The 19,716-nt window shown below is 42.1% G+C and overlaps 1 protein-coding gene across 1 annotated transcript in view; it reads right to left on the bottom strand.

Annotated features, from left to right (window-relative positions):
• Positions 1-19,716, bottom strand: part of CPT1B (carnitine palmitoyltransferase 1B) — a 45,206-nt gene that overhangs the window by 8,167 nt on the left and 17,323 nt on the right. The window contains exons 8-16 of the mRNA XM_075208452.1: positions 18,433-18,540; positions 18,198-18,282; positions 14,434-14,629; positions 9,167-9,352; positions 6,718-6,823; positions 6,133-6,249; positions 5,260-5,424; positions 3,791-3,925; positions 3,545-3,697 (exon numbers count right to left, since the gene is read on the bottom strand). Of these exons, the coding sequence (XP_075064553.1) occupies positions 3,545-3,697; positions 3,791-3,925; positions 5,260-5,424; positions 6,133-6,249; positions 6,718-6,823; positions 9,167-9,352; positions 14,434-14,629; positions 18,198-18,282; positions 18,433-18,540 (1,251 nt within the window). The remainder of the gene's footprint in view (positions 1-3,544; positions 3,698-3,790; positions 3,926-5,259; positions 5,425-6,132; positions 6,250-6,717; positions 6,824-9,166; positions 9,353-14,433; positions 14,630-18,197; positions 18,283-18,432; positions 18,541-19,716) is intronic.

Raw genomic sequence — 19,716 nt, forward strand, 5'->3', positions numbered from 1 at the left:
CAGGACCGTCTCCTAAAGTTCATTCAGCTGCGGGATCGGGACACCACCAGTGCAGAGCTTGCTCAAGAATGGCAGCAGGTAGATAGATGTGAGTGCATCTGCATGCACAGTGAGGTGGAGACTTTTGGAGGATGGCCTGGTATCAAGAAGGCCAGCAAAGAAGCCACTTCTCTCCAGGAACAACATTATGGACAGACTGATATTCTGCAAGGGTAAAGGGATTAGACTGCTGAGGAGTAGAGTAAAATAATTTTCTCTGATGAATCCCCTATCAGATTGTTTGGGGCATCTGGAAAAATGCTTGTCCGGAGAAGGAAAGGTGAGTGCTACCATCAGTCCTGTGTCATGCCAACAGTAAAGCATCCTGAGACCATTCATGTGTGGGGTTGCTTCTCAGCCAAGGGAGTGGGCTTACTCACAATTTTGATGAAGAACACAGCCATGAATAAAGAATGGTACCAAAACATCCTTCAAGAGCAACTTCTCCCAACCATCCAAGAACAGGTTGGTGACAAACAATGCCTTTTCCAGCATGATGGAGCACCTTGCCATAAGGCAAAAGTGATAACTAAGTGACTCAGGGATCAAAACATCGGAATTTTGGGTCTATGACAATGTAACTTCCCAGACCTTAATCCCATTGAAAACTTGTGGTCAATCCTCAAGACGCGGGTGGACAAACAATGAACGACAAATTCTGACAAACTCCAAGCATTGATTAGGCAAGCTTTGACAGCCATCAGTCAGTCTGTGGCCCAGAAATTGATTGACATCATGTCAGGGCAAATTGCAGAGGTCTTCAAAAAGAAGGGTCAACACTGCAAATATTGACTCTGTGCATAAACTTAATGTAATTGTCAATAAAAGCCTTTGACACTTATGAAATGCTTGTAATTTTACTTCAGTATACCATAGCAACATCTGACAAAAAGGTCTAAACACTGAAGCAGCAAACTTTGTGAAAACAAATACTTGTGTCATTCTCAAAACTTTTGGCCATGACTGTAGACAGCACCAACTTTGAGGAAACTTGCCCAAACCTCCGTACCTCACTGCTCCAGTTTATTGATTTTTGAGGGCATTTCAATAGGGTACACTTTCTTAATCACATGACTGTATACTACACTTGTGTGTAGGGACTAAACATGCTGTAGGAATAGAGATATGTAAACTTCTAACAATATATTCACTACATTTATACATTGAACAGCTGGACTCCTGAGCATATCTCCACACAGTGATCCTACATTGGGGAGTGCTGCTGTGCGTTGTTGTATCAAACACCAGGAATTCTATTTGCGCAAATAAGGTAGAAGTCAAATGCAAAAAATGCAATTCAAAATAAATTTCAAAGTTTGCGGGGGGGTTAATGACAAACTGGAAATTCACCTAACATTCCCCGAACCAAGTTTCTAAAGTGGCAGCATTTCTGCAGAATTTGGGGAAATGGATGTGCTAAACATCTACACACCAACCCCATACTTGCCAACAGGTAGGCGTGTGAGGATGGGGCTCATTGAATCGCGCCATTTTGGCCCCAACCCCTGCTATAAAAATGTGAAGATTCACAGTATTAAAAAGCGGGGGGGAGGGGAAAGCTTAACGTGGCGATCATGTTATTAAGCTCCACCCCCATGACAATCCGGGAGGATGCCTACTCTTCCGGGAGTCCGAGAGGACTCCCAGAAATTCATGAGCCTCCCGGAAATTCCAGGAAAATAGGCAAATATGAAACCCTCATTGTTATCTCATTTTAATAATCTCACTCTGGAAAACAAAACCCTGTCTCGGTACACAGGCCAGCAAGGACAGCCCTAACTCCTCCTTACTCCTCTCATCAGTCAGAGCATCAAACGTCGCCATATCAATCTGCAAATCACTGCACTTTGGAGGAAAACTAGGTGTACCAGTGCAAATCGAGGCATGTGATATCACTAGAAGAGTTTGCACTGCACTTTAGTAGTTTTGTGTGTCACAAATGACCTCCTAAGTGTTAAAAATAACATATGTTGGAAAATCAGGTAATTACGGCAAATAATCTGGATTTGCAGTTTAATATGTTATGTTATCATTTCTACTTGTTATAGTAATTTATTTTACACATTGCACTTATTGTTCTTGTCAATATTATACAGATGGGAACAGGAAATTAAGGGGTTATACATTCAAGATGATGGGAATAATGCTGACGTTTTTTGTTTTTGTTCTTTTAAAAAAGTAGGCTGAAAATCCAGTTTAGGGACAGAAATTGGTGGAAGCATGAGTCTGAGTTGCTTTAAAGTACTTCCACCTGATTATGATCTGCTAGCTATTGGCAGAAGTAGATTGACCGTTAGCCAGATTTATCCAGATTTGCTACTGAAACAGTTTCCTATCCATGCTCTAGTGTAATATCTGAACAATTGTTCATTCCTGTGGAATTATTCCTCAAAAATGAGAACATGCTGACGTATAAAAGTGAATCAACAATATATTTTCTCTCGTGGCTGAATTTCATTAATATATTAATTATTGTACTGACATTAGGTCATTGACAAATGTTTTAAAAATTCTTTGGAGAAGAGAGACTATATACACTAGCAGATCTTACACTTTCTAGATTTTTGATTTTTGCACCAATAAATCTCTGTAATGCCGTTTCCGGTGCAGTAACAAGTACACCGGTTGAGATTACACCCATTTCTACAAGGGGGTCTGTGTATACACTCAGCCAGTGATTTGAGTAGAATGTGCTGGGACATAGTAAACAATGATCTAATTGTTATGATCTGCCTGTGGGACTATTTTGGACTCTGGTATGTTACCCTGCAGTACCTGTGGAGCACCAGAGGTGCCGCTGATTTGTCCTTTCCCACTATCAGGGGTTAACTTGCACACCTAGTCAATCGCACACACCTGAGTGCCTCACATATATACCTACTTCTTCCAGCCTTCTTTGCTGATCATTGATGTTCCTGAGCCTCTATGTTTGTTTGTACCTGGAATACCTGATTTGTTGTTTCTGTGGAAATCCATGTGTTAGCCATCTCCTGCTACTCACCTGTATATTATCTCCTGGAAACCTACCTGATATCTGTCTCATGTCTGGACACACCACTAACTTATAATTCCTGAGAACTCCTGGCTATTGCTGTCATCAAGCTTCAGCTAAATTACCTGCTGTATTCTCGTTATCGTTAATCTGCTATTTTTGCTATACCCGGAAGTCTGTTGATTTATTGAGCCTTTACTGGGTCTCTCTTTGTTTTTCACCCGGACTGTGTTTTCGCTGTAATAAACAGTTTAATGTTTGTATCCATGGCTCCGTGGCTATAATTATATGGAATTAATTTTTTGAACAGAATCATAACACTAATACAATATTTTCTGACAACAGAAAGGAAACTACTGCATGCCCCCTATGCTACAACACGTTAAATATTTTACTTTTCCTTTAATAAGAGCTACATGTAGGAAAAACATATGCTGTAATGTTACAAATAAAATATTCTTAGAAGTACCAACAAAAATAAGTGACAAATGGAAACAGAGAGTATGGTCTCACCTGCTGAAGGAAGGGGGACTCCGTTCCCAGATACTTGGACACAAGATAGAGGCAGAAGATGTGACGGTCAATACCCTTTCCTGTCATTGCTAAGCGATACATTAGCTGGTGATGGTCAGCTGCAGCTCGGTACAGTGCCAGACGGTTTTCCTTCTAAAAAACAATGGGTGATGATGTAACTGAAGTCAACATGTATTACGAGCAGAGAAATGATGCTAGATAAAAAGATGTAGCCATAATACACACGCTTTGATTGGGATCCTCCATGGCTTTAACAAATTCACAGGACTGACTGGTGCATGATCTCACAGTTTCTGTTCGACCTTCACGGAACAGGCGAGTCATGGAGGCTTCATACGTCAGACAAAAGTGACCCTTATCCTGTAGTATCCACAAAGTGACACAAAAATGGGTGACGTTATGACTATTTACCTTAACAGACAGATTACTGTGTTAGTTGTGTATTGTTCAACCATAGCATTATTGCTTTTAGCCTACACCAAGCCAATGTCATCATTATCAATGACATGCATTGTCCATAGAGATGTTCAATGATCCCCGTGTTTTAGATCTGGATTAACTTCGTGTTTAGTTTTGGATTTTGGCAAAACCGCCCTTGTGTGTTTTGGTTTTGCATCCCTATTATTTTTCTAAAATCACATAATTTGGCTCTTTTTTTGTTCCTACATTATTATTAACCTCAATATAATTAATTTCTAGTCATTTCCAGTAAATTTTTGTCAAGTGACAAGAACACTGCTACTCCTCCTCTTTCTGTATGAGCAATGGCACTGAGCAATGGCACTGAGCAATGGCACTGGAGAGTAAGAAAAACACTGTTACCCCTTCTGTTTCTGTATGCGCAATGGCACTGAGCAATGGCACTGGAGAGTGACAAGAACACTGCTACCCCTGTTTCTGTGTGAGCAATGTCACTGGAGAAAGGAGAGTGACAAGAACACTGCTACCCCTGTTTCTGTGTGAGCAATGGCGCTGGATCTCCAGGGGAGGGAGGTACTTATGGAATCCAAAACCCGTGAGATCCAACAACGCAACAATGACGTTTTGCCTCGATTCAGATCCAAGGATGCGAAAAAGTACCGAGCCGGCTCGCGAGCCTACTCAGATCCCCTAAATTCGGGTGGGCTCGGTTTTCAGAAAACCGAGCCCGAGCATCTCTAATTGTCCATATGTCATCACATTTCAATAGTGCTATCAACACTGTGGGCTAGATTTACTAAGCTGCGAGTTTGAAAAAGTGGGGATGTTGCCTATAGCAACCAATCAGATTCTAACTCTCATTTTGTAGAAAGTACTAAATAAATGAAAGCTAGAATCTGATTGGTTGCTATAGGCAACATCCCCACTTTTTCAAACCCGCAGCTTAGTAAATCTAGCCCTGTGTCTTTATCATGTCTCTTATGTATTATTATTTGCCCTCTTTCCAAACATCTTTTTCCCATCCTTAATTAAATACCTTTTCTTCATTATTACCTCTCAGTTTTTAACATGTTACAATCCAAATTCAGCTCTTTCTCACTACTCATTGTTTTTATCCTTGCTTTTTTATCCCAACATATAAGTATACTTTTCAGCCTTTTATAGCGCTTTCTGATGACATATCTGCAGCTAGTGTATTAATTGATTAAACCAGCCTGATAAATATGTAGGCAATTCTCACGTAGCATATTCTGTTGGTAGTGTTAGTGGTTTACCCTGTAGTGAGCCAGTTGAAATGCTATCTGCAGGAAGGCATCCGGGCTGCTTCTGCACTTTTTGATAACTCCTTTCCCAAAATCTGTGAAACGAACGCAGTGAAAATCCACATCATTTGCTAGTGTCTTGGCTGTGCTGTAGGAGAACTCAATGACCTCACGGCACTGGAAGGAGGCAATTTTTTTTCATTAGCGGACATCATTGATTTATCCAAATCTTAACCAAAGTAGGTCAAACCTTTCTGCTGCCTGACATGGGAAGTGACATGGTGCCCTTATCAACCCTTACATAAACATTTGCATTAGTGCTGTGTACGCTATAAAAAAAACAATTGTCATCCTTTTAATTATATATTCTTATACATTTTGTAGCAAGGAAATGTACATTTTTAACAAATACTCTGCACCTGCTGCCTCTGCAAAATTCATTATAAGATCACCACTTCCCAGTACTAAGGGAATATCTCTGATTGGTCTAATAAAAGATATAATGTGATCTATTGAATCTCCTTAATCATATTCTAAATATTTAGACTGCAAGCTTGAGGGCAAGGCTCTCTTACTACTGTCCCCAATTGTACAGCATGTTGCGTTGCATGCTAGTAGTATAAATAAACGATAATAAATAAATGTGACATCACAGAGGGACAGCTCCCAGATTTGCATATCATAAACAGCTTCTAATATTCTAAGCAGTGGATGAGAAAACAGCAGAGGACTGGCAAAGGGAATACAGGGACAATGTTGTATGACATACAAGGGCACACATTGAGAAAAGGGTGTACATACCATCTGGCATTGAGGGTAGGAAGTGCATTTTGCCACCTTTACCTTGAAGGCAAAACATCTTGTTACCCTGTTTAGAGCACCCACCTTTGGTGGAATATCCCACTGCAATCTGTATGGTGCTGGCAAGGAGATCCAAGAATCTCCACGGCAGTTCCCGTCCTCTGTGTATCCCAAATCAAAGCAGTCAGTGGCCAACATGAACTAGTGAGGAGAAGAACATATTTTTTTTTTTAACAGAACGAAGACATAAAGAGAGGAAAGCAAAATGAATAGGATTGGAAAGGTGTGACAGTGCTGGTATGAAACAAGAAATGGGTGTATATTTACTAAACTGTGGGTTTCAAAAAAAATGTAGATGTTGCCTATAGCAACCAATCAGATTCCAGCTGTCATTTTGTAGAATGTACTAAATAAATGATAACTAGAATCTGATTGGTTGCTATACATTTTTTCAAACCCGCAGTTTAGTAAATATACCCCATAGATGTTAAGGTGAATGGGTGTAAAATTGCAAGATGTTTATGATATATGATATACAATACCAATAGGAACATCAATACAGTGAAAACACATTTAGTAAACATAAAAAGGACATATAAAAGGACATTAAATAAATATTAGTTTCTTCATGTAATCCTGTGTACATAACATGCTCATTTATAATAGTACCTCCCACAAGTGTCCAATGATTGGTGCGTCAGCCCAGGAATGCTCAGCATTCAGACCCAGCCTCCCGTTACTGAACACAACTAGACTGAACGATTTATCAAACCACCTGAAATGGAAGCAATTAGATGCATAGATGCAGTAAGCAGTGCATACTATTGGAATATAATCGTCCTAAACATTTATCTTCATAAAGTTTATGATCAGTATGGATCAATGTCTAGCCAAAACTTAGAATGTAAAAATCATTAAAAAAAAGTGGAAAGAACCCGCAATTATTGGTTCACTTAGTAAAGTTAAAACATGTTTTATTAAAAAAAATATATACATTTTTTTTTTTTTTAGAAAATCACATATGACATTTAGGGGAAAATTCAATTCCCCTTATATTAATGCAGCGGTAATCCTACAGCCGTTATTAGGGGAAATTTTTGCTTGCAACTCTATGAGCTACAAGCTAAAAGCTGGCATTGAAATTACAATAATAACAGTATTTAAGTGCACTATTACCGTAATAGCGGTAATGGTGCGCAGGCCGCATTACTGTATAAAGGAAATTGAATTTCCCCTTATACTTAGAGTATAAAAACAAAATAACACCCTACACTGTTGTATTAGTATCAGGGCCGGATTAAGGGAATGGAGGCCCCTGGGCTAAGGGGCCCTCCATTTCCCGCGAGTCCCCCAATGTGAGCCGTCCGCCGCCCCCCACCCCCCGCGAGGACCCCCCCCAAGCACTTACCTGTCAGTGCAGTCCTCCGTCCCGGCGCGCTGTAAGCTCCTTACTGAGGAGATCTCGCGAGAGTTCATGAACTCTCGCGAGATATCCTCAGTAAGTAGACTACAGCGCGCCGGGACGGAGGACTGCACTGACAGTACTCAGCAGCATCGATCGCCCCCGACCGATCAATAATGCTGCTGAGGAGTTTGAAGGGCCCCCTGGATGCCCGAGGCCCCTGGGCTATAGCCCAGTTAGACCTCGGGTTAATCCAGCCCTGATTAGTATTGAGAGATATTGCTTGTGAACTGGTATCTAGAATTGCAGATTAAACATCTGAATACTGTACTATACTTAAAATATTAGATACTGTAATTTCTTATGGAAACATATTATAAAGTGGCTCGAATAATAGAGGTTCCACAGCTTAATATTGTATCAGTATCTTGTAATAGTGTAACCCATAAGTAATCTATTCAATTTGGAGACGTAATCTGATCCTCTCACATAGTGCCAAAGATTGTATAATGCCCATATATTCAGAAAAGTCCTACATTCCTTAATTTGATTAGGAAAATCATAACAATAATACTTAGCAATACAATATACATGCCCAACATTGTGGATTCAAATAGAGCGTAGTCTCAGCTATAGGCTAACATGTATTGCACCATCTTAATGAAAGCACTGGTTCTAAATTGTATCAGCGTAAGCACCAGTGGAGGTTTAGCTATTATGAGCAGCATGTGACAGGATTGGTCGTGGTGCCTATTTATGTGATTTCATTAAAAAGATTTAAAGCAGCAATCCCACATAGAATATTTATTTCCTTAAACAGGAAGTTAAATACCTTTTAAGTATGAGGGTTTGAAGAAGTGGAAATGTTGCCTATAGCAACCAATCAGATTCTAGTTATCATTTATTTAGTACATTCTACAAAATGACAACTAGAATCTGATTGGTTGCTATAGGCAACAACTCCAATTTTTCAAACCTGCAGTTTAGTAAATAATATACCCCTTAGACTCTGCATGTTATGTGAACTTGTGAAGGCAGATGAGGATTTTATAGAGGAGACAGAGCTCAGAGGGCCTCTCTGCTCTCTACATCATACTCTCTCCATGTGACTGTTTGCCATGATAGTCAAATGACAGCGTGCAGAATTATACATCAGTAATAGCAGCCTGAACAAATAAACCAAGCTTATAGCCTGCAACAGTGATTTATGGGATTAAGGCTTTGACACTATAAGTGAACCAATTATATGCATCTATCTGTCCTTTCCCTTTAAAATTATTAAGTGAAAAAGCCATACAGATACCAAGACAGATGTTGAACCTCAGTCCCTGCTCGATCAGGCTATATAAAGCATAAACCCAAATGCACATCTGCATAAGACACATCTTATTATATATGCAACCTGAAATAGAGTGCAGGGAAGCGTGCTGTGCTGTTGCCAGGTACATACTTTGCACCTGTCTTGCATAGGTGCATAATTTATGCTTTGTACCTAACGATTTCCATTGATTGCTAAAGAACCTTTCACACCATTACTCTACTCCACTGGCACATGAATGCCCTTTGAAGTGCACAGCGCCAGTAAATTTATATGAGACACATAATTATGACATGAAAATACACTTGTGTGCAACTCTAAAACAGCACCTATATGTATAAAAGCAAATAAATAAAACAATTATTTAGAACAACACTATATACTGAATGTAATGTTACCTGTTGTAGCAGTTTCCATGTAGTAGAGACTTGGCATACACACTTAGAGAGTGCTTGTCTTGCTCCTGATACCCTCCTGCTTCGTGGTCTAGGCTGACAAAGAAGACTCCACGTTCTATGGAGCTCAAAGAGACTCGATTCACATTATGACTGAAGAAGTTAGCGCGAGCCTGAGCCCAAGAGACACTGCGGGGGTCACATCATAAGAAAACATAAGATAGGACAGTGGCCAAGAAGTGAACAGAATAGGTATATGAATAGTAAGATAATTGTAACAATTTAAAAATCCTGCATTATTACTTGAGACTTTCCTTCATGAAAATAAATATCTCCACCCATAACTAAAAAATCTGCTTTGAGTAAAGTTAGACAATAATACAAAAAATACAAAATATCACTTATCTGTGGTCCAGTTTTTCTCAAGGCAGATCCCCTGGTATCTGTAAGAGTCCTCGCCCCTGCTAAGAGAGGCCTTACTTAAATCGAACAGCAATACCCCTCCGTCTCAGAGGATAAGCCATCAACAACAATGCTAATGATGCAGAGGAAGTGAAGAGAGCATCGCTGGACCATTACAGACTTGGGGGACCAGCTGAATTGAAAAAATAACGGACCCAGTTAAGTTATATTAATTTCAATGTATTATTGTTTAACCCAAATAACTTCCTGTTATCCTTTAATGTTTTCCAATCTCTTATTCTGCAGGTGGGATTGTTCTTTTAGGGCTAATCGTTAAAGACATATGGCCTATGTCTTATGTAATTGTTTCATGTGCTTGTGATAAGAGATGCTTAAATTACTCAAACCAGTTTGAGGGCCTGGAATTTGTTCTTGATAAGATGGTGATTTTTGTGCCAATTCAATTTGGGTTATTCTGTCACAGCCGCATTTGCTGTTCGCAGTTCAAGGTCAAAGTTCTCGGTTTGAAATTTCCACTTTGAAATTAAAACAAAAGACACTACAGTATACTATGAAATGTGGCTTGCTTAACGGATTATTTTTATGGTGCCATTTAAGTGAATCTGTTTGCTCAAAGTTAGCTTGATCATTTTGCTTTACAACAAATTTTTGAGCTTTAGAGTCGTTTCGTCAAACCCCTTGAAACAAAATCAAGCATCATCATCATTTATTTATTTATATAGCGCCACTGATTCCGCAGCGCTGTACAGAGAATTCACTCACTGTCAGGCGCCGTCCCCGCACACACGCTAGGCGCCAAGCAACGGGACACTACTTCTGGGGCTCTACAGGAAGTTCGGGCGCATGTGCCCGAACATCGCGTCTCCGTTGCTAGACAACGGAGAAGCCGGCCAGCACTTCCTGCCAGCAGTCAGAGCAGCTGAACACCGACCCCACGTCCACCAATGAGAGTCAGTATTTAAACCTGACTCTGGCACCACTAGGGTGCCAGAGTTATCTAGTCCCTAGACTCCAGCACTGTGTATATCTTGTACTTACTGATTATTGGATTCTGACCCTAGTTCTGCCTGACCATTCTTTCGGATTTTGCTTTGGACCCATCCTGACTCCCTGGTTTTGACTTTTGGCTTCCTGACTCTTCTTCTACCTACTCCTTCGGTACCTGTATTGCCCACTTAGTTTTGACCTTTGGATTGCACGACTCCGCTAGTTCACTTTACCTCGCTGGTAGCTAACTGGGAGGGCCGCGACCTGCACGCCTATGCAGCTACACCCAAATCTCCTTGCGGGGATCCTTGGAGAAGACCTGAGGCGTGTTTAGACTCCGTGCCTCCCAGCGTAGCAGCGCCAATACTGGCAGATAAGGCCATCAGAGTAAGTCTGTTTGTGACAGTATACTCTGGCCATGACCTCTGAGGGTCAAGGTGAACCATCAGCCTGGGATTTGCTGCTCCACTTGGCTAATAAACCAATTAACCTACTCGTATGTTTTTGAAGTATGGGAGGTAACCGGAGCACCCGGAGGAACCCACGCAAACACGGAGATTTAACAATCCTGTCCAGGTTTGCTACTTCCCTGTCTGCTCTGTTCTCCTGTGGATAACATGACTTGCCCTCACGGCGGGTCATTCAAAACCTGCTCTATTTAAACTCAGCACTGACACCTGCTCACTGTCAGTGCAACTTGTTTGCTACCCTGCCTCCATGGACCCTTGTGTATCCTGACCCTCTGTAATCCTTGTGAAAGAATTAAATATCTTTAACCAAGTGCTGTAGCACTTCTCCTGGGACTTCCTTGTTGCAAGTATCTTCATGTGCATATTACAAGACTCTGTTTACTCTCAAGTGTGCCTCTACTTTCCATTGTGATCAGGGCTGCCAAGAGGAATTCAGAGCCTGGGTACAACAAATTCATGGAGCCCCCCTCATAGTCGAGTAAGCCCTCAAATTTTTTTGCGCCGCCGCCTTTGGGCATACATTCAGGGGCGTGGCAATGCACCGTTGGGGCGTGGCTAGCCTAACGCCGGTGCAATTTTTTTTGGGGGTGTGGTCATACATTTGGGGCGTGGCAATGCACCGTTGGGGCATGGCTAGCACTAGATCCTGAATTCACCAGAGTGTCACATATGTCACAGCACTCCTGACTTTTAAGACATCTAGCACCACAGTGTAGTATACAAAGAATGCAGTGTGTACACAAAGAGTTTAGTCTTGGCCTGCACCTTACATTGGGCATGACACTCACCAAAAATTCCCATTGTCCCTACTAGAATCACAACATTTCACACACTCTGCTGCTCTCTCCTACCTGTTCTTCTCACTTTCACCACCTGTGACTGCTGCTTTCTTTAGTTGCGGCTTGTCCGGATCCTGAAATGTTGGAGGACCTATTTGGGGAAAAAAAATGGCTACATTTAGAAAATTACAGCCAGCCCCGGCGTTAAATCAATAGCACCCACGATTAATAATTAGGCCTTCCTCCAGCCCCAACATTAAAATAATAGTATTCACATTTAATAAATAAACCTATTTCCCTTCCTGCAAACAGCCCCAGCAATACCTATTTCCCGCAACCATCACTGCCATTAATAAATTCATAGTCACATTTAATAAATAGACTTCATTCTCCCTAAACTCACCCCCATATTCAATAGCCCCCAAACCACCCCATCTTAAATTAATAGTCCCCACTATTAAATGTGCCTCTCCCCTTTTTTTTTTTAACTCTGTGCTTCTCTCCCCTTTTTTATTTATTCTATGTTTCTCTCCCCTTTTTTATTTATTCTATGTTTCTCTCCCCTTTTTTATATATACTGTTTCTCTCCCCTTTTTTATTTATTCTGTGCTTCTCTCCACTTTTTTATTTATTCTATGTTTCTCTCCCCTTTTTTATTTATACTGTTTCTCTCCCCTTTTTTATTTATTCTGTGCTTCTCTCCACTTTTTTTTTTTTAACTTTTTGTTTCTCTCCCCTTTTTTATTTATTCTCAGCCTCTCTCCCCCGTTGTTTTACTCCCCCTTCTTAATAGCACTGTCCCTTTCCTCCCCTTGCCTCTCTGTTTCTTTACTTACCTCCTGTCCGCTTCTTTCTTTTTCTCTTCTGTCTTCTCTTCTTTCTTCTAGCTTTGTCTTGTCCGGCGCTCCTCACTGACTGACGGGCGTGACTTGATGACGTCACGCCCGTCAGTCAGTGTGAATAGAGAAGAGGAGAGGAGGGACGCGGCGCCGCGGTCACGTGGGTATTTTTTTTTTCTTTTTTATTGTTCCAGCTCCCCCCACCAACGATCCGACCCCCCCCCCCCCCCCCCCCCCCAGCCGCGGGAAAAAAAAAGATACAGAAAAAAAACGCAAAAAGGAAAAAATAAAAATTAGGACTGGGCCCTGGTAAAATGTACCCGCTCCCCCCCCCCCCTTCTCGGCGGCCCTGATAGTGATACACAGACGCTCATTACCTTCAACCCTGCTGTATAAGAACCTTTGTCATAGCTAACAGGCTGTTTGGCTTACACTGCTAATTCCTGGACTCTGCGGTGTATAGACTTTTCCTTGCATCTCTGTGTAGTGTCATCTACTAATTACTGAACCCTGTGGTATCCTGAACATTGGTTAATTGCTACCTTCTCTGTGGTGCACAGAGCGCTGACTATTCTCATCTTTGCTGTGGTTATCGTAGCTGATATCATCTATGCTGTGAACAAGACTGCTATTGTGTATATCACCTTGCCACAGCTAATTAGCACCTACATTGTATCACTGCCTCTGCTACTGTCATGGCTACCACCCCTCCTGTGTGCTTAACCTTGCCGGTTTGTCCATCTCTGCAATGTGACTTATCGGGTCTCTCTGCATTGCTGTCTGTGGTGTTCTGCTCTGGATTCCTCTCCTCCTCATTCCCAGTACTAATTCTTCGTGTATATTGATGCTTGCATTGCTATATGTTCTCCTTGTGATTTGCAGCATTTGTCGCTGCTTCCATTAATCTAACCCATTCTCTTTAGTCTGTATTTATGCACGTTACTAATACTTCCTCGTATTAGCTGTAAAATCTATACGTATTTATGCTTCTCCATTATATGTGATATCTGTATTATACATCTGCAGACTATACTTCATTCCTGTCATCTGTGCATATATATATATATATATATATATATATATATATATATATATACACATATACACACATATATATATATATACATATAGACATACACATATACATATAGACATACATGTGTATATATATATATATATATATATATATATATATATATATATTAGTGTGTTTATTATATACTCATTGAAGTATTGTAGAAGCAACTTCTGTGTCTTGACTCATTATTCTGGAAACCCTAGTTAAGACTCAGCACCGGGTCACGAGTACAGGCCTGCTCTGACTAATCAGGCCTGTATCAAACCAGATCCGAAACAGGGGAGAACATACAAACTCCACACAGATAAGGCCATGGACGGGAATCGAACTCATGGCCTCAGTGTTGTGAGGCAGAAGTGCTAACCACTAAGCCACCTTGCTGCCCCAAGCAACTTGAGTTGTGACATGGTATTATTATATATATACATTTATACAAAGGCAATAGACTTTATTGCATAAAATGTCACAAAAGTTACCCAATACTATTCTTCTATGGAATGCGGTGGGATACGAGTCTCATTGTGGAGCAATGTAAGACTAATGTTGTAATCATGACTGCTAAATCTATAACCAGATGAAAAAAAACAATCATAGTAACAAAACATTATTTTGTATGCATTATTTATATATATCTCTATACAAGAGTCCATGTATTTCTACCTAATTCCTCCCAAGATACTATCCCTGTCCTCACCGATCCCCTGCTGTGAGCGCTGCCAGCTTCTCCTCTCCGGGTTGTGGTGGGCTTGGGTCATCAAGAATGCGCTGAATTTGTATCTGCAGCTGGCGTGGACTGAGTAGGGTCCGGTCATCATACAGACATAGCCTGTAGTAACGTCCCTTGTGATACACACACACATGGCGACTCTCAACTAGGTGCTGCAGGTGGTCTGTGGGGAAAGATACCGTAATAATGTTGATATGTGTTTTTCTAATACAGTTCATTTAACCTAAACTATATTATTTTTAGTAGCAATAATATTACTTTATTTATTTTTAGTCTGAAGGAGTAAAGAATACATAGAATAACTGTATGCTGTAATTGCATATTTGTGCAAGAAGTTTACTTGCATTGTTCAAAAGCTGCATTTTAACACAGACATTCTATTCAGAAGCCACCAATATCTGCACTACTGTGTAAGAGAGGCTTAGTGAACGAGTATAAAAAAGGTAGGCTAAGCACAAATTGACTTTCTGGGTGCATTTCCAAGGACCAGGAAGTGGACATACACAAATAAAGTAGTAATTTGAGTTAGAATTTGTTTGTAGTTGCTAATTAAGTCTTGATAGGTACCATGTGGAGTGAGGGTTTATGTACAAGATTATACCCCAGATAGAGGCAGTTCTTCACTTACAAGGATATGCTAGCTGCAGATGCACAAATATGTCCAATATATAGAGGATGTACAAAAATATTCAGCCCCATTTCTCACATATCACGTAAAAAAAAGTGTCCCCTAATTTTCCCATTTCCCCCAACACATTACGTTCCCCCTGCACAATACTTTAGATACTTTCAGATTACTGATGTCAATGCCAAACACAATGGTGAGATGTCATTTTACACCCTCATTATGAGTACTGGTATTTCTCCCCTTCATGTGGACCCAGCTTGATCTCTTTGTTGTATTTGGATGTAGACAACAGATTTTTGACAGTCCTCTATGGCTGATTAGGAAAGTGTTCTCAAGCTCTCTTCCCCAATAAGACTGAGCTCTTGGTTAATGAAGGAATGTCCTCCTTCGGAGTGATCCTACAAAATTATGTTTTGATCTTACTATAATCCAGCTAGATTAGGTGTTTCATTCACCTCATTAATGTTTTAGAGCTTGCTCTGAGACTGATGCATTTCTGAACACTTGGCAGTCCTGCCTGGTAGCCATGCCATTCTGATCCATAGTATATTATACAGAATTTGATGAAAACACTCAGCATGGCAGAGTACCATTTTGCATATACTGGCGTTAGAGTATCCAAAGAATATAACGTTCTTCAAAAACAAAGTCACTTAATATCCATTTTCATGTGATAAATCCATGCACATTGCACAAAAAAGCAAACAGCAACCTGCACTGCAGGAGGCATATTTCTGAATTTATGGAATTGACACTTAAAGTCCGTAGATTGATAGAGCTTTAAAATAGCAGTACTTACACTGTACTGCTATTTTAAAGCTCTATCAATCTAACTACACTGTACTGTATATAATCTGTCAAGTTAAGTCTTACCACCATTAAAAAGTTGCAATGCTATGAGGGTTATTCTAAAGAAGTTGGGTAGAACAAAATGTATTTCAAAATTATGTTAAACTATACATCTGCCATGAAAAACAAAATTCCACCACTTATATCTGCTTTAAATACACACAATTGTTAAGCAATTATTCCCATGCTCAAAGTTGTGGTGTGATGCAAATTTTCTAATGGCAAGCTTTTATCAGCCTACATCTCAAAACAACCAATCAGCCCATGTTTCTGTTTTCATTAATGAGCCTAACTATATCTTAGAGACAGTCTAGGGGAAAGCAACTTCTAGAAGTAGATGCAATTGCGATTTGCTGCATGAAGTGATTTTTTTCACAACGTGTACAATTAATAAACTGTCAGCTGTTATCTCCAAGATCTGTGCACTGTAACGTATCAATCTCTCTACTTTATTTGTTTCTTTGTTTTATTCCCTTGTCACATATACACTAACCCCTAGGTTCCCAAACTGTGCGCCGCGGCTCCCAGGGGTGCCGCCGCGCTGTCTCAGGGGTGCCGTGGACAGGATGTGGACAGTCAGAAGAAAAAACAGAAAGAGAGAAAAAAACGTACCAATCCGACGGCGCCCGGGACCCAGCATCCTCCTCCCTCCTCGCTTCTCACTGAATGCATGACGTCATCACGCCCGACATATTCATTGAGAAGCGTCAGGAGAGAGGAGGATGCTGGGTCCCAGGCGCGGCTGGATTGGTAAGTTTTTTTCTTCTGACTGTCCACGGCGGGATACAGAGGGGGTACAGCGAGGGGGCAGAGGGCGGTTGCAAAGGTGGCACCGTGAAGGGGCAGAGCGCTGTTGCAGAGGAGGCACAGCGAGGGGGCAAAGGGGGCACAGCGAGGGGGCAAAGGGGGCACATCGAGGGGGTACATCGAGGGGGCAGAGGGGGCACATCGAGGGGGCAGAGGGGGCACATCGAGGGGGCAGAGCACGGTTGCAGAGGGGGCACATTGAGGGGGCAGAGGGGGCACAGCGAAGGGGCACATCGAGGGGGCAGAGGGGGCACAGCGAAGGGGCACATCGAGGGGGCAGAGGGGGCACATCGAGGGGGCAGAGGGGGCACCTTGAGGGGGCAGAGCACGGTTGCAGAGGGGGCACATCGAGGGGGCAGAGCACGGTTGCAGAGGGGGCACAGCGAGGAGGCAGAGCGCGGTTGCAGAGGGGGCACAGCATGGGGGCAGAGCGCGGTTGCAGAGGGCACAGCGTGGATGCAGAGGGAGCACAGCGAGGGGGCAGAGTGCAGAAGTAGAGGGGGCACAGAGTGTGTGGATGCAGGGGGCACAGAGTGTGTGGATGCAGGGGGCACAGAGTGTGTGGAGGCAGGGGGCACAGAGTGTGTGGAGGCAGGGGGCACGGTGTGTGTGGAGGCAGGGGGCACAGAGTGTGTGGAGGCAGGGGGCACAGAGTGTGTGGAGGCAGGGGGCACAGAGTGTGTGGAGGCAGGGGGCACAGAGTGTGTGGAGGCAGGGGGCACAGAGTGTGTGGAGGCAGGGGGCACGGTGTGTGTGAAGGCAGGGGGCACGGTGTGTGTGGAGGCAGGGGGCACGGTGTGTGTGGAGGCAGGGGGCACGGTGTGTGTTAGCTGTAAATTATTCTTTGACAGAAATATAATTGAAAAAAATATATATAAAAATATTCTTTTCCCTTGGATGTATGTGTATTATTTTTGCATACAACTAAATAGGTATTTCTGTCCTGACCTAAATACTGATTACATTTTTTTGACTACTTATAAAACAGGACTGCTCGATAATTATTTTGGAGTGGTGCCTTGAAATAATTATGGAGACTCTAAGGGTGCCTGTGAACTACAAAAGTTTGGGAACCACTGCACTAACCCCTATCAAAGCTCACAATTTTTACTAAACTGTTTTTCTTGCTATCCTTCCATGGCATTATTGTTCACACCCCTTTACTTATACTGCCCCCCTCACTACTCCACTCCCCATCAAATAACACTTAAAGAAGTCTCAGAGAAGTCTTACTATTTTAATGCTTAGTATCCTCAAACTGTCACCAGACAAGATAATCTCATACATTTCCTCCTTCTATTAGCTGATGATAGATCAGCAAATCTAGGTCCCCCCTCCCACCACCACCTCCACACCTCCCATAAATATAATGTCTGATTCAGAATACTATATGCAGCATCTAGGCATCATTTGCGTCTATTTATGTGCTGTTCCAAGGTATACCCACCAGTCTCCACTCCTGGAATCCGCGTAGTATTAAACATCCTCTCCATCTGATATGAGCACATGGGGACAATGCCAAGAGCCATGACCTGGTGACAAAGTATAGCCCAGGTTATAGGTTATATAGGTTATAGCCCAGACAATATATTTCTTTTGGTTTATATTGACTATCTTACTATCCAGCTTGTAGCACTCATTCAAGCTACATTTATAGCAAGCTTCATCATGGGGTCACTTACTGGTGGTATCAGGCCCCTTTCAAGCTTTCTGCGGTAAAGAAGCATGGCGTGAATGGCATTTCCAGCACGTGCTGCTTGGTTGGTGGTCGGAGTTACAGACAGGAAATCCTACATTGAAAACACAAATAGTAGCTTATAACGTTAGGATTTTTTGTGATAGAACAAGCAGAGCACAATATCCCTCACTTCAGTATTCATTATACATCCCATGTATTTTTAAGGACAATTTAAGAAATCATTAAGAAATATGTTAACTAAACACATAGGGAAATAATATTGAGTTTAATATTTGATGGATAGAGGTTTGTTTCTATATTGCAAAATTCACTGAGAGTTAAGCTGCACTGGTGTGTGATCCCAAAATGAGCAGCAGCCCCGGTCAATGTCTGCATGGGATTGACCTAATATTGATTGGTGCTGCATGTATTCTTTGGCCCCACGTGATCCATTTGTTCATCCTAAGCACTGAGCGACTGGATCCATTTATTTTAGTCATCCATTTGTGGCCAAATTAGACACAGATCCTCTGCTAAGTGCTCAAGTCGAAAGACCGTCTATGTCTTTGAATGGGCAAGTTTAGCTCCATCTCATCCTGCTCGACCTCTCCGCGGCCTTCGACACCGTGGACCACCCCCTCCTGCTGCATACTCTTCTCTCTCTCTGCCTCTCTGGCTCTGTTCATGCCTGGTTCACCTCATACCTTGCTAACCGCTCCTTCTCTGTATCCACGTCTGGTTCTTCCTCCACCCCCTCCCCTCTCCCTGTTGGAGTCCCTCAGGGCTCTGTTCTTGGCCCTTTACTCTTTTCGCTCTATACTTCCTCCCTTGGAGCTCTCATCTCTTCGTTCGGTCTTCAGTATCACCTATATGCTGACGATATTCAACTCTACTTCTCTTCTCCTGATCTTTCCTCCTCCCTCCTCTCTCGTGTAACTGACTGCCTCTCAGCCATCTCCTCCTGTATGTCTTCACACTTTCTTAAAATTAACATCTCCAAAACTGAACTCATTGTCTTTCCCCCACCCAGACGCCCTTCCCACCATGACCTCTCTATAACTGTTAACAACTCCACTATCTCCTCTGTCACCCAACTCCGCTGCCTAGGAGTCACTCTTGACTCCTCTCTCTCTTTTGCCCCCCACATTCAATCCCTTGCCCAAGCCTGTCGCTTCCAACTCCGTAACATTGCCCGCATCCGTCCTTTCCTCTCTCAAGATGCCACCAAAACTGTCATCCATGCTCTCATCATCTCCCGCCTCGACTACTGCAATCTCCTCCTTATTGG

Source organism: Mixophyes fleayi, chromosome 4 (genome assembly GCF_038048845.1).
Source record: "Mixophyes fleayi isolate aMixFle1 chromosome 4, aMixFle1.hap1, whole genome shotgun sequence".
Classification (NCBI taxonomy): domain Eukaryota; kingdom Metazoa; phylum Chordata; class Amphibia; order Anura; family Limnodynastidae; genus Mixophyes; species Mixophyes fleayi.